General features: G+C 48.3%; 1 protein-coding gene across 1 annotated transcript in view; it reads left to right on the top strand.

Annotated features, from left to right (window-relative positions):
• Positions 1 to 13,950, top strand: part of ZNF366 (zinc finger protein 366) — a 67,341-nt gene that overhangs the window by 39,755 nt on the left and 13,636 nt on the right. Inside the window, exons 2-3 of the mRNA XM_061189342.1 lie at positions 5,731 to 7,088; positions 10,251 to 10,442. Of these exons, the coding sequence (XP_061045325.1) occupies positions 5,745 to 7,088; positions 10,251 to 10,442 (1,536 nt within the window). The 5' untranslated portion in view covers positions 5,731 to 5,744. The remainder of the gene's footprint in view (positions 1 to 5,730; positions 7,089 to 10,250; positions 10,443 to 13,950) is intronic.

Genomic DNA, 13,950 nt, shown 5'->3' with positions numbered 1-13,950 from the left:
AAATCCCACTTTGGAGGAGCCTTATAACAGGATCCCTTTGTGTGAACAGAGAGACGTTGGCAATTAGTCCATACATTTCCCATTCTGTCCTTCTGTTATCCTCCCACAACTCTCCACCCTTCGCTGCTCTCAGCACTGCTTCTTATTCTTAAACTTCTCCTCCACTTGCACCTCCTCACTGCTTCCGTCTTTGTTGAGGGCAGAGCTCCAGGGCTGACCACGTAAGTAAAGTGCTATTCTCTCAAAGTAAAAGGCAAGTCAGTGTCTCCAGTAGTAAAATGTAATGTTTTCCAATGAAACACTGGAAAACTTCAAGGAATAAAGAGTGTGAGAGAATATATTCTTTCATGAATTTCAGAATGAATAGAAATCAGTGTTATAGAGTGGGGATAAAGAGTTCTGCCCCTGGGATGCTGACTCACAGTGACTCTTCTAATAGCATTTACTGGACTGACCTCCGATTCCAATGAGAACCACAAAATACCAGTAATTTTATCTGGGGAATATTTATATTTTGGTGCAGTAGGTGAATTCCCAATTAAAGGGCATTATTAGAAGAATTTTTTCCCCAAACTAAAAGTAGTTTCATCTTGGTTAAGCCTTGCATTTCTAATTGGTATTTATGGTTCAAAGAGATTTTGTTTTTGTTTTTAAAATCCATTCATTCCCCATTTCCTCATAACTAACTCTTATGGATAATACCTGTTACAGAAGACATCCTGAGTCCCATTTTCCCCTAACACGGATCAACCCAATATTTTCCTCCTCAAACCATTTGCTTCCTGACTTACAGCCTATTGGGTTTGGCGATTGAGTATATATGGAAGAAAGCCAGGAACGTTAGAACATTGTCTGACTCTAGCAATGAAGATGCGTGATTATTCGGAGGCCTCTCCCTCTCCACCCCACCTTAGTACAAAGGGTAGATGCTACCAACTTCCCAAACATTTCCTTGGGGTGGAAGAGTGTGGCGTGACCACCCACTCCTTGTTTATGTTTCACAGTTTCAGTCCAGGGGTCTTTCTATCTGCTGCCTATTGGACTTTTCAGGCATCTGTTTTCTGACTGAGTTGCAGAATCTTGTGTCCTAGCATTAGTATACCCAGGATTTAGGGCTTACCCTAAACCTGAGGGTCAATTCAGAGAGTGGTATCCTTGGGAACGGAGCCAAGCAAGAGCACACACAAGGTGTGTAAATCAGGTTCTTCCCACAATAACTACCCGAGAATTTATGAGTGTGCTCATGATCTGATTAGGGATGTCCCCCAAAAGTCACCTGCAGTCTAGATAATGTAAGATAAAATTAAACATTTGAAGTTCCATATGGAGACTTTAAAAACAAGAACCATTCATTCCTTCTCTCATCCCACAGCAGTTTATTGAGCATCTACTTTGCATCAGGCATCATGCTGGGGACTGGAAACCCAGCACTGAATCAAACAGACCCAGTCTCTGCCCTCACAGTCCCGCAGGCATTGCAAGAGCTGGTTTGCCAGTGTTGACCCAGCACTGTCCCAGTGTCTGAGACTTTGGGTTTGACAAACAGGTCCTCTTGTCTCTGGGAAGGTGACCTCTGATATTAAAATAGGGACAATTCCTCAGCTTCCCACAGACTGGCTAAAATAGCTCATGAGACCACCCAGTCCCCTTTGTCCCCACCCAATCCCCAATCCCTTTTGTAACCAAAGTCATCTGTTACTAATGCAGGCTCGAAGATATGTCCATAAGAGGAAAGAGCCATAGCGAAGGGATGGGGGAGTATTCTTATACTAGAAGGTTGATCTCCACACTGAATAAATAAACTCATCCTGGCTTTACCCATTGGCCTTTTTTAGTGTGGTTCACATTCACTGCTGGGATAAGACCAGCTCGGGGTAAATGGGTAAAGCCTTGGTTTTGAGGAGGCCCAGATGCCAGTCACTGTTGACCAAGAGCTTCAGCTTGGAAAACAGAGATGAGGTCAGTCAGCTTCAATCCACTGATCATCACCCCAACCCTCCTCTCGTGTCTATTCTTTCTTACCACTCAAGAGTACTACCACATTGTCCACTGTTAATAAGCTTTCACGTACACATTCTATTTTAAGTCTCCAACAACCCCATGGGGATATCCCAACCCCTATTTCATGGATGAGAAAATCAAACCTCCAAATTAATTTGCTCATTTTCCCACAGCTGCTAACACAAAGCCAGCGTTCAAGCCCAGATCCTCAGGCTCCAAACCAACGCTCTTTGCACTCTCCCGTAGCTGTCTACTTTGACAATTTCAGTTCTTTATTTTTGCACATTATTTCAGCACATCCTGGTGGGGAATGGTCTTCTAACCTGCTGGTTTTCTGGGAGCAGCCACAGATTACTGGCCAGGGGAGGGGCTGCGGTTCCCCCACCCCCTATGCTGCCCCAGCACTCTCTTGCCTCCTACATAGGAATCCCACATCTGTCATGGATGCCTGCGGAGCTATTTTTAGAGACAGAGGGGAGCGTGGGGTGGCACACATTCAGGTTTTCTAGGAATCTGTTAATATTTTTGTAGAGGCCGTTCAGAGTTTTAAGTTGACTGATAAATGACCTCCAGAGGAAGACATCCTTTCCCTGCTCTTCCCTTCAACACTCTCCATCCCTGATATGGATTTGTTTTGGGGGTGTAATTCTTTTACCCACCCCCCAGGGCTCTCCTTGGCACCCTGGACTCAAAAGACAGGGATATTAATAACTAGCGGCAGCTACAGCTGACTTATGTCTCAAGAAGGTCAGGAGGAAGCAGATCTAGTTCTCCTTGACCTCTGTAGGGATTGGCAGTGCTCCTTCAGATCTTTATGCAGAAAGGGGCTGCTGTTTTACAGGTCTGGGAAAATGCCCATGGATGGATCTCAATGCTTTCTGAAACCTCCTGAGTTACTGATTTTATTCTAGAGCAGGCAGACTACTATTTTAGAAGTGGGGTATGTATATGCACAAGTCAGAAACTGGGTAAAAATTTTTACCATATTAAAATAGGGAGGAAATTAAAATGTACATATGTAAAATCTCTGGATTTGGGAGACATAATTCTGCCGTTTATGTTAAAAATCACATCAGCTCTGTTCAACAATGTTTCTTTGCTTTACTAGGTCAATGGTGACAAAATAAAAATGTAAACACTGAAAATAAATATGCTTTTGAACTTAACATTATATTAGAAGTGTCACTCCTAATATATTAAAATGAATGAATTAGTAGACCATGTCACAACTAAAAACAAAAATATTAAACAAAGACCATAATAATGTGTGCAAACCAAAATAACTTCGGTTTCAAAATTAGTGATAACACTCCTTTCCAAGTAAGTAACTTTCTGGTATGATACAGCACATGGTATAAAGGTACCAGACAGCATTAGCCGTGCACTTTCAAATAGCTTTTTAACAATAGAATACACAAAAAACTCAATAAGTTATGGCCCATGTTCTGATATGTGTCTATTTTACCAATTCTCCAATCAAGCTCTCTAATATGACATAGGAACCATTGCCATTTTTAACCAGATAAGAATAAAGCAGAACCTGTTTGCATTTGGATGGGCTCTGCTGTGGATTGCCCTAGTCACTGCAGCCTGGAACAGTTCTTTCCAGTCTGAGCAGACTTTTTGCAAATAGGATCTCCTATACAACCAACTGTGGCCAAAATGAAATTCCAGAGAAAGGAGCTGCCACTTTTCCCCCTCTGTTTCAATAGGACATATTAGCTTTGTCTGAAAGCCAATTATTTTTATAGATGCAACAAATTCGTGGACCAGGGCCACCCCCTCGTTAGCTGTGTGTGAATCCAGGGCTCCGGACCTGATGAATTAGGCAAGAGATGATCTAGGAAATGATCCAAGAGCCTCTGCCCTCTCCATCCTTGTCCTGGTCCTTTCACAGCAGCTGCACTACTCCCCTCATTTTGATGGCGTCCCCACACCCCTCCTGGACTCACAAAGCTAGACACTGCATTCTTGTACTGCTCTCATCCCTTCCTACAAGTACGTGGTCCTTGAGGCAGCAGTGGTAGAAGACCTAGCATTTCAGGAAGAATTTTAGGAAGAAGGAAAAAAAGGATGGGGCACAGGCTGGACAGTCAAACTCCCCCTCTTAATTACTAAGCCCCAAACCCACAGAAAGAAGACAAGTCAGGGCTATCTTCCCACTCACAGAAACACAAAGCAAAGACTAATTGACATTATGTTTTAGTTCTCTAACACTTTCACATAACAGTTTTAAAGAATGTCCAAATATTCATTTAATAAGGGCACATATTTTTTTCCCTCAGTCGGATTTCTGTGTATGAATTGGTAATCCAACAAAAAAAGACCCATTTCTGTTCTAATTGTGCTGTGGTTCTCAAACCTCTCATAAAGACACACATGCTATTTGGGAATATCCAGGTACTTGTAAAAACTGCATTTGCCTCACCAGGGACTACAGAAAATCACTGGTCCTCTCACCCCTGGAACCCTCACCCTGCACTGCTCAGCATGTAGTCATTCCCGGGGCCAGAGACCTGAGTTAGTCCAGAACCTATCCCAGCCCTGTCTTCAGTGGCCTGAGGCCAGACCTGACACCTGACCAGGCTGAGTGGTTCTGTGGGAGCCTCTGCTGAGCAAAGGGGACCAATCCCATTCAAGCTCAGAGGATCTAGGTAGAAAGGGCCTTCACTGGAAATGTGAAGTCAGCCACTTGGCTCTTTCCACTTGTATCCAAGTGAGGAAGATAGAAAACTGGCAAGGAGACGTGTGAAAGGAAGCATGGCCCCTGGTTTAGATTCTGGCCCTATGGGCTCTCCTAGATATACCTGATGCTGTCACCAGGACACAGTAACTGGTTCAGCAGGGAAATGACAGGCACCACAGGAGTCACCAATACCAAAGGCCAAGCTTTATTCTGAATGACACCTACGTGAAGGAAGAGACACAAGTGCAGTTTTAGAGACTCATGATCTTGGATTTTTTTCCCTGAAGTTGCTTCAGGTGGAGGATTAGAATGCATAAATTGCCAGGATGACTCTGTAACATTGGATTATATGCTTTTCTTAATCACATTGATCTCATCTGCTCGATATACCCCAGCAGCACACTTTGCTGGGGGTGGATACTCAGAAAGTCTGAGATCTGAGTTAAGCAGTAAAGTCCCTTCTCCTGTGTGGCCTTCAATATCCCCATCCTCCAGCAGCAAAGGCCCCTAGACAGGGAGAGGCAGTGGAAATCAATTCACTTAGAGAAGAACTGACCCTAAAAGACATTTAAAGCGCCATTTGGCAGATGCAATTCCATCTCAGGCTGAAAAGTCGCAGAAGAATGTGTCCCAGTTCTGACTCCTGCTCTGAGTAGCTGTGAGACTCAAGCATGTTGCTTCATCTCTCTGGGCCTTGGTACCCTCATCTCAGATGGGGACAATGGCCAGATGAGGTCTCAGGTTTCCTCCCAATCCAGCCCACTCTCATACCTCCCCTCCTCCACCCCCAGCTATGGTTTGGTGGCTGTGATTTACACTGGAGCCCTAGGGTCCCACTCCAGGAGGCCAGTGCTTTCCACATTAGTAACCGGGTTTGCAAGGGGGAAAATATGATATTTTAAACAGCCTTAGGATAAATGGGGAGCGGTATTAAACAAACATTACTCTTCATAAATTAGTACCGACATCTAGCCACAACTCTTCATGGAAAAAGGGATTTTTTTTTTTTTTTTTTTTAACAATAAGTTTCTTTCTCTTTAAAGGAAAATTGCCAAGGATGCAGAAGGAAATGAAGATGGTCAAAGACGAGGATGTGCATTTCAGTTTGGGTGCGAAGAGGGCCCCCTCCTTCCCCCACGGCCTGCAGCCAGTGGTTTCCCGAGGAAGAGGTCCTCCAAGACACCCCTTCCCGGAAGCTCTCCGGGGGCCGTTTTCCCAGTTCCGGTATGAGCCTCCTCCAGGAGACCTAGACGGATTCCCGGGGGTCTTTGAAGGAGGAGGGTCTCGCAAACGGAAGAGCATGCCCACCAAGATGCCCTATAACCACCCCTCGGAAGAAGCCGCTCTTGCCCTGCACCCGGAGGAAAGCAAGAACCCCGGGCCCCCGGAACTCCGCCTGCTCTTGCCGCCGCCGCCGCCGCCGCCGCCACGGCCCAAGTACGACTCGCGGATGATCGACCTGTGCAACGTGGGCTTTCAGTTCTACCGCAGCCTGGAGCACCTGGGGGGCAAGGCTGTCAAGCAGGAGCCCGTGAAGCCCAGAGCCACGTGGCCCGCGCCCACGCCCCCTCCGTTCCTGCCCACGCCCTACCCCTATTACCCCAAAGTGCCCCCGGGCCTCGTGTTCCCCTTCTTCGTGCCCTCGGCGTCGCCCTTCCCCTTCAGCCGGCACACCTTCCTGCCCAAGCGGCCCCCGGAGCCGCTGCTGCCCCGCAAAGCTGAGCCGCGGGAGAGCGAGGAGACCAAGCAGAAGGTGGAGAGGGTGGACGTGAACGTGCAGATCGACGACAGCTACTACGTGGACGTGGGCGGCGCGCAGAAGCGCTGGCAGTGCCCCACCTGCGAGAAGTCCTACACCTCCAAGTACAACCTGGTGACCCACATCCTGGGCCACAGCGGCATCAAGCCGCACGCGTGCAGCCGCTGCGGGAAGCTCTTCAAGCAGCTCAGCCACCTGCACACCCACATGCTGACCCACCAGGGCACGCGGCCCCACAAGTGCCAGGTGTGCCACAAGGCCTTCACCCAGACCAGCCACCTGAAGCGCCACATGATGCAGCACAGCGAGGTGAAGCCGCACAGCTGCCGCGTGTGCGGCCGGGGCTTCGCCTATCCCAGCGAGCTCAAGGCCCACGAGGCCAAGCACGCCAGCGGGCGGGAGAACATCTGCGTGGAGTGCGGCCTCGACTTCCCCACCCTGGCCCAGCTGAAGAGGCACCTCACCACGCACCGGGGCCCCATCCAGTACAGCTGCTCCGAATGCGACAAGACCTTTCAGTACCCGAGTCAGCTGCAGAACCACATGATGAAGCACAAGGACATCCGGCCCTACATCTGCTCCGAGTGCGGCATGGAGTTCGTGCAGCCCCACCACCTCAAGCAGCACTCCCTCACGCACAAGGTACTGTGGGGCCCCGGGGGAGAGGAGCGAGTCCGGGGCGAGGGCCCAGGAGACCGGCGCTGCTCCCCACCCATGACACGTGTAACCCTGGGCAGGAGGCGTCCCTTACCTGAGCCCAGACGTTCTTCTTCCTCACCTTGAAATGGGGGAGAGTGAGGAGACTGGCCATCAAGCCCTTTCCCATCTCGACTTCTGGAGTCTCAGGCGGTCCTAGAAAGAAAGAATGCAGTTTGGAGAGGAGGGTGCGGAAGGATGAAGGAAGCAGCTGCTCCTTGGGCTGTTGCTTCTTCGCCTCCCAGAATCCCTAAAATTTTATTTCTGGAAACTTCATCTGGGGTGCTAGCATGAGGGTGCATCAGTCCCTATCTACCCAAGACCAGCTTTGTGCCTGGGATACACTAATCGGAGCCTTCTAGAAAACTCTAGAAAATTCTCTTGGTCTTTTTCTGCTAAAGCTGTGGCTACCTTTTGCTTTATTTTCTCCCTCAACTGCTTCATTTGCAGGTGGCTTTGAGGGCAGCAGACCTGGCCTGGGTCTGGCCGGGTCTGTGCTTCCCCCATTGAGCTTCTGCCTAGTTGGTGGCAGTGCTCTATGGTTTGTATTATAGGAGGCATGAGAGAGCATTCTTCTCTGTTGGGTTTGGTTTTACCTTCCCCAGCCTCAGGTCTTCAAGGAGAAATATAGGCCCACGTGTCGAAGTTCAGCCTAGTTTGCAAACAAAGCCCTGGAGTCATTCAGGACGAACTAAAACAAGGCCCCAGTGCATTCCTGAAATCTTACCCAGCTAAGCTAACTTGGGTCTGCTTTGAGCTTCCAAGAGGGGAAGTTTGCCCCACTGACCTCTACTCTCACACCCTTGACCTCAAGTGGTTTTCTTGGCAGAAGAGACTTCTAGCAAGCCAGAGTTTCTAAAACATTCTTTCATTCTGAAAGGTCAGTGGAGGACTTTGCTCAGCCAAGATAATATTTCTGCTCTGGCATTGTGGGTTTCATTTGATAGGTTAGGACCAAATATGGGCAAAATGCGTGACTGCCTTGTGGGCTCTGCACAAACGGCTGCCCTGCAAAAGGCACCTGAGATGCATCCAGAGGGGAGGTGCCCGCCTAGTGCAGGAGCCATCAACAAAGAGCCTGAACTGAGAGTCAGCCACCAGGGGGGCCATGTGCTAATTTCAGGGACTCCTACATGTGTGGAAAAGGAATCAGAGATGCATTTTAGAACAGATAAAAATTCTGTAAGATGGTAGAAAATGAACTCAAAATGGAGAAAACAGCCTGGTATCTGAAATAGGTCTTGTTTGAATTAGGAAGCAAAAAGCATTTTAATTAAAGGAGTCAGCAAACAGTGAGAGGTAGCATTTACTGAGCACTTGCTAAGTGCCAGGTTCTCTACTTCTCATTTAATCCTCTTCAACAACTGTAAGAGCTGCCTATGGGTATCGTTACTCCAGATTTGCAGATGAAGACACCAAGCCATGGAAAAGTCACCCAGCATCTCTGTCTCTAGCACCTGAGCTCTTGAACACAACTATCAAGACTACTCCGTCCTTTCCTTCACCCAGCAGCTCCGCAGGTCCCCTCTCTGAGATTTCATTGATCTTATTAAAGACACAGCAGCTCCCTTTGTTCCTAAAGCTGTGTCCAGTCTCTCATTTACTTGAGGTCTAGGCCAGCCCACGTGTGAATTTTACTTTGTTCACAGAATTCTCTTTCGAGAATTCCAAAAACAGTGATAAGTAGGTACTAACTAGATCATAACCAAGTATAGGGACAATCTTGAGAAGAAAGATACTGAAGTAAATTTTAAACCCATCAAGAAAATAGTTTTTATTAATTTAATACTTTTTAACTCACTGTTTGAATATGCAACACATTTTAAAAATTCATCTTCTTAGGAGGACATTAAAATTTAGATCTCTTCATTAGCATAAATCCATACTCATCTGCAATCATCTAGACTAGACAGTATTCCAGTTAGAAAGAGCCCCCGGGGTCTCATGTCCCAGCCCTTCAACTTGAGATGAGGAAGCCTTCACCAGGAAAGGCTGCGGGACTCATCTAAGGTTATGCGGCCAGTAAACAGCTGGGCAGAGACCCAAACTCACCCTTTAGTGCCATGGGCTCACCTAAACTGAGGAGTGGTACTCTCTTACCATGTCCCAAACTAAAGAAATGAAAATATAGGCAGAGGGAACCTTGGAACCCCTCCTGCCTTAGGTCACTATGAATATCAGGCCATATGGGTTTTATAAGATACAGTTGTTAGCTAAATGACTTGTTCTAAACCTGTAATAACCTTAGTTTTAATACCATGGTTCTGGGTCCTTCCAAAAAGTCATTCTGGGTCAAGATTTCTTGCAACAGCCGTTTCAGAGAAGCACTGGTTAGTCAGGATTAGGTAATGCTCTACTCACGCCGTGAGTCCCTAGAAATGCTTTCAGTTGAGGGCATTGATGCTTAAGTATTAAAACACTTCACATACAGCAAGGGAACTAGAAAATCTTCTTCTTTCCCGTTTCCTAATTCAGAAAGCTGTCCTCTGCCAAATTGCTCTGTCGGACAGAAGCCGACTTGGAGGAGGCTCCATAGCCAAATCACATAGAGGCCACTGTGGCCCGTGGGAGCCCAGGGGACCATCTCAAGTGGCGATTATCGAGTTGTAATTTTTTGAAGTGTGGATGTGAGTTGTTCTTCTTGGATTTTCAAGTCCATTAATGAGAACTCAAGAGAACATTGGTTTTCATATGGGAAATGATATTATCAGTTTAGGGGGTTTTGTTTTTTCATTATCATGAAAGCCGGATTAGACTCATTTCACATACCATTCATTCCATGGTGCTCTTACCAAAATTTTATTAATCCCTGAGAACTGTTACCATAGAATTAACCCCAGCAGCAGCAGGAACAACAAAAGCAGTAGCTTTCTTTTCCTCTAACAGTCTGGCTAGTTTATGGTTTTTAGAAGAAAAAAAGGATTACGTAATCAACACTTTTCAAGAAAATAGTAGTTTAACAAGGCTACAGCCACACCATTTGGAACTCAACATCTTTCACCAAATCCTTCGTGGATTTATGTGGCAGAGAGAAAAGCAAAGACTGCTGTCCTGATGAAAGTCTGTTACCTGCTAACCACGGTTCTTTTGCCTCTTGCCCCCTTCCAGGGCGTGAAGGAGCACAAATGCGGGATCTGCGGGCGGGAGTTCACGCTGCTGGCCAACATGAAGAGACATGTGCTGATCCACACCAACATCCGCGCCTACCAGTGTCACCTGTGCTACAAGAGTTTTGTGCAGAAACAGACCCTTAAGGCGCACATGATCGTCCACTCGGACGTGAAGCCCTTCAAATGCAAGGTGGGCGGCTGCCCGGGAGGAGCATGGAGAGGGAGGGCTCAGAGGGCTGTGCAAATGCGCAGGAAGAATCTCCAGGGAACCTTCTACTCAGTCTCATCAGAGGGACCTCTGCGACTCAGAGTAGGTCTGCGGCCAAGCCCAGGCCTATCTGCTGCTCTGTGCCTCTCTCCACCGTAGCTGTGCTCAGCTGAGCCCTAGGAGCTGCCCTGTGTGTCTCGCTGCGGAATCAGTGCACAGGGCGTGGAGACAGCCAGTACAGGGAGCGCTGAGGGTGGAAGGCCCATTTGGGGAATGAGGTCGTTAAAGGATGAAGGTGGTGTGAGAGCTGGTGCTCTAGAAAGCAGCAGTCAGGTGTAGCCCTCTTCCCCTTACAAGCCAATGAGTAGAACACAGAGAGGAGTCAGAGAAGCTTCCAGCCCTGTCCCCTTCCCTTCCCACTCCCCCCGCTCCTGCCCTCCTGACACTTGGACTGGGCACTGTAATTTGAGGGCAGGTCTCCCGGAGGGGATGGAAGAGATTCCAAGGCTAGCCCCTCAGGTGACCTCAGAGATGCTTGCATGGGCCGAGGAACAACTGTGTGCAAGGTCAGCTGAAGTGCTTCTCGTTTATTACTGAATATGATGGAGCATCTTCGTTACAATCTCTGTGTCACATTAACTTGGTGGGGTTTTTACTTCATGCGCTAAGGTAAAGTGTGAGCTGGAGATTTGTAAAGCCCAAGGCACTGACGGGTATGACGCAGAAATGCTCAGGCTTCCCAGGCTGGCTCCCCTCCCCACATTGTTTCTCTTCTCCACTCCTAAGATGAGAAGGAAGCCTGCTCAGGATTGGGCAGTTTAATTCAAGGAAGGTACTGGCAAGTGACACCTCAGTCACGAGGAGAGGGCTGAGGGGGAAGCAGAGGGAAATCACCACGTTCAGATATCGTTAGAGCCTTTCTGTTTGAAACGGATTTGCCTTCTCTCTGTCCTGCGTGTCTGATGGGGTCCAAATGATATTCTTTGTCAACCCCTGTTTCTGGAGTAGGGTTCCCTGCTTCCAGGGGCCGTTCCTGCCTTAATCCCTCAGCAGCATGTCCCCCCACTTGAAGGAACCCCCTGTGAAGCTGACTTCTTTCCTGTGCTGGCCACTCCTGGACGGGGTGAGAGGGGTCAGGAGCCAGAGCTTCCCTAGACCTGTGTGGGCATTCTCCGGAGGTGGGGGAGGGAGGGGTCTCCCTCCAGCCCTTTTCCTGCCACCTACTTGTGTTTCCCCTCCTTTCCTTCAAGTTCCCAGCGGTTTGAAAGTCAATGTATGTCCATCTTGAGTGATCTGAGCTGAAGGGGGAGGAAGCTGCATGCAGGATGGTGTACGTAATTCGCAGGGCCTGGTGGAAAATGAACACGGGGCCCCCTTGTTCAGATGCTATTCAGAATTTCAAGACGATGAAAGCAGAGCGTAACACCAAACCCGGGACACTCCTGAGTTCAGGGCCTCGTGTGACCACACAGGCCACACACCCGTCAAGCCAGGCCTGGCTGCGGGACCCTGTGGACTCCACAGACCAGCTCTTGTGTCTCCCTTTAGACACGCCTTTGGTTTCCCTTCCGCCTCACTGAGTCCCTTGAACACTTCACTTTTCACAGAGCTGTTCCCGCCTGCCGGGGGTTTACTGTCTCCTACAGTAGAGGTGCTACCAGGGGCTCATTGCCCCTCTTCATTCCTTGTGTTGAGTTTACTCTTGGGCTTCGAGCATGAACTGTATTTTTATCAGCTGGTGGCGGGGCACATAAAGTCGTTAAAATATTCAGGAGCCACTGCATAGTTTGTAGTCCCCTAAAAATCCACGTCCATCCAGCCCAGCCGACTCCCTCCTCCACCTCACCAATTCAGGGCCAGCAGTAGTGGTTAAACCAGGCAGAAAACATCTCTGAAACAGAGGGATACGTCAGGGCAGAGCCAATGCAGGAAAAGGGCTTGCCAGCTGTGTGTGATTTGGGGGCACAGAGGCAGTCCTGTTTCTCTACCTCAAGGGCCTCAGAGGGGCCTGGAGGATCTTGGACCAAGTGGTCCTTGAGGATTTAGAGGGTTCTCTCTGGTACCAGTGCATAGAGACGGGACATGATGGGACATGACGGGCCCAATGATGCCAGGCCTCCCTTCACCCCAGTGATAGCGCACCACACATGGTTCAAAGGGTGTCTGCTGGTCAACTACACAGTTCAGAAACTCAATCTGACGTCTCCTTGAGGGTGGATAAGGCTCCAGATATCTGGTCACACCATCAAACCCCATAAGAGAGGGGCTTGTAGCGTGAAATGCCAGCTGTGATAGAATACAGTTTAACTCTCCAGTGGGAGTTGGGCCTGGCACAGGAATTGGACTGGTCATCTGCAAAGGTCACTTCTTCCTGAGGAGCAGTTTCTCTCAGGAGACCACAGGAGGTCAGAGGCTGCCTAGAAGGCAGTATGTATCATTTGAACAAAAAGAACTGGATGTTAAAGTGTATGTTTGTCAAACTTAGGTGGCCCCTCTCCATTCTTAGATATTCCTGAAATAAGAACAGGTGTCAATCACCTCGATCAGGAGCCCTCTGCCCCCTGGCGAGTGCCAGAACATACTGCCAGGTTCTTCCTCTCTTCGTCCCCATCTCCCTGCAAAGTGCCACCTGCTTGGTGTCCTCTTCATACCATCACCCTTCTTCATTTCAAAGGAATTTTAGAGCATGTCTGAATTTACAGATTATGTAATGGGGCCCTGTGTATTTATAAACTAGCTCCAGATCCCACTGTGGGATAGGCCATCTCCAGATGGTGTCCTGTGGACTTTGCTTCTTACTCATGTTGTGCTGTATTCTTGGAAATCTGGCCCTGGGTAGGGGTTCCTGGGGTCTGAGAGTTGGGAGAGGAACAGAGGGCCATTTGCTCATCACCATGCAATTCACAGCCCTCAGAGAGGAGTGGATGGCTGGCTACACGGTGATGCTGGAGAACGGGCCCAGACAACTAAACCCGAGCTGTATTGCGGTAACAGGGAAGGGTTATTCCATTTATGTGACTGACATGGCTGGAAAAAAGAGGCAGACCTTGCTCCAGCCATATTCCAAGAGTTGACGCCATCTCCTTTACCCCAAAACTTGCCAAAAAAAAAGGGAGAGTCTTCAAGTAACAGATTCTAATTTCCTGGGATTCTCACCACTAAAAATTCTTCCTAACATAAATCCCTCCCGCTGTGGCCACATGAACTGGTTCTCTCTGGCCCTGGCTCAGTGGAAACAGCTGTCCACAGCAAACAGAAACATTCGTTTACTGCGGGATTAGGCATTAACAATAGGATGGAAAATTCGAGGAGAGGAAAGGTTTCTGGTTTTTTTTTTCTTATAAAAAAATTACTGCCCTTCTGGGTTCTTTTGCTATTGGCTCGACTTCTGGACTGCTTGCTTCTTGGAGCCAGCTGGAGTTTCTCCAGAGACCTGCGCCTGTAGACTTAAGCCATGTTTCAGAAATATGCTTCCCAGATTCTGCGTAAG

This window comes from Eubalaena glacialis, chromosome 4, assembly GCF_028564815.1.
Source record: "Eubalaena glacialis isolate mEubGla1 chromosome 4, mEubGla1.1.hap2.+ XY, whole genome shotgun sequence".
Lineage (NCBI taxonomy): Eukaryota > Metazoa > Chordata > Mammalia > Artiodactyla > Balaenidae > Eubalaena > Eubalaena glacialis.
This window is presented reverse-complemented; position numbering and strand designations above follow the sequence as displayed.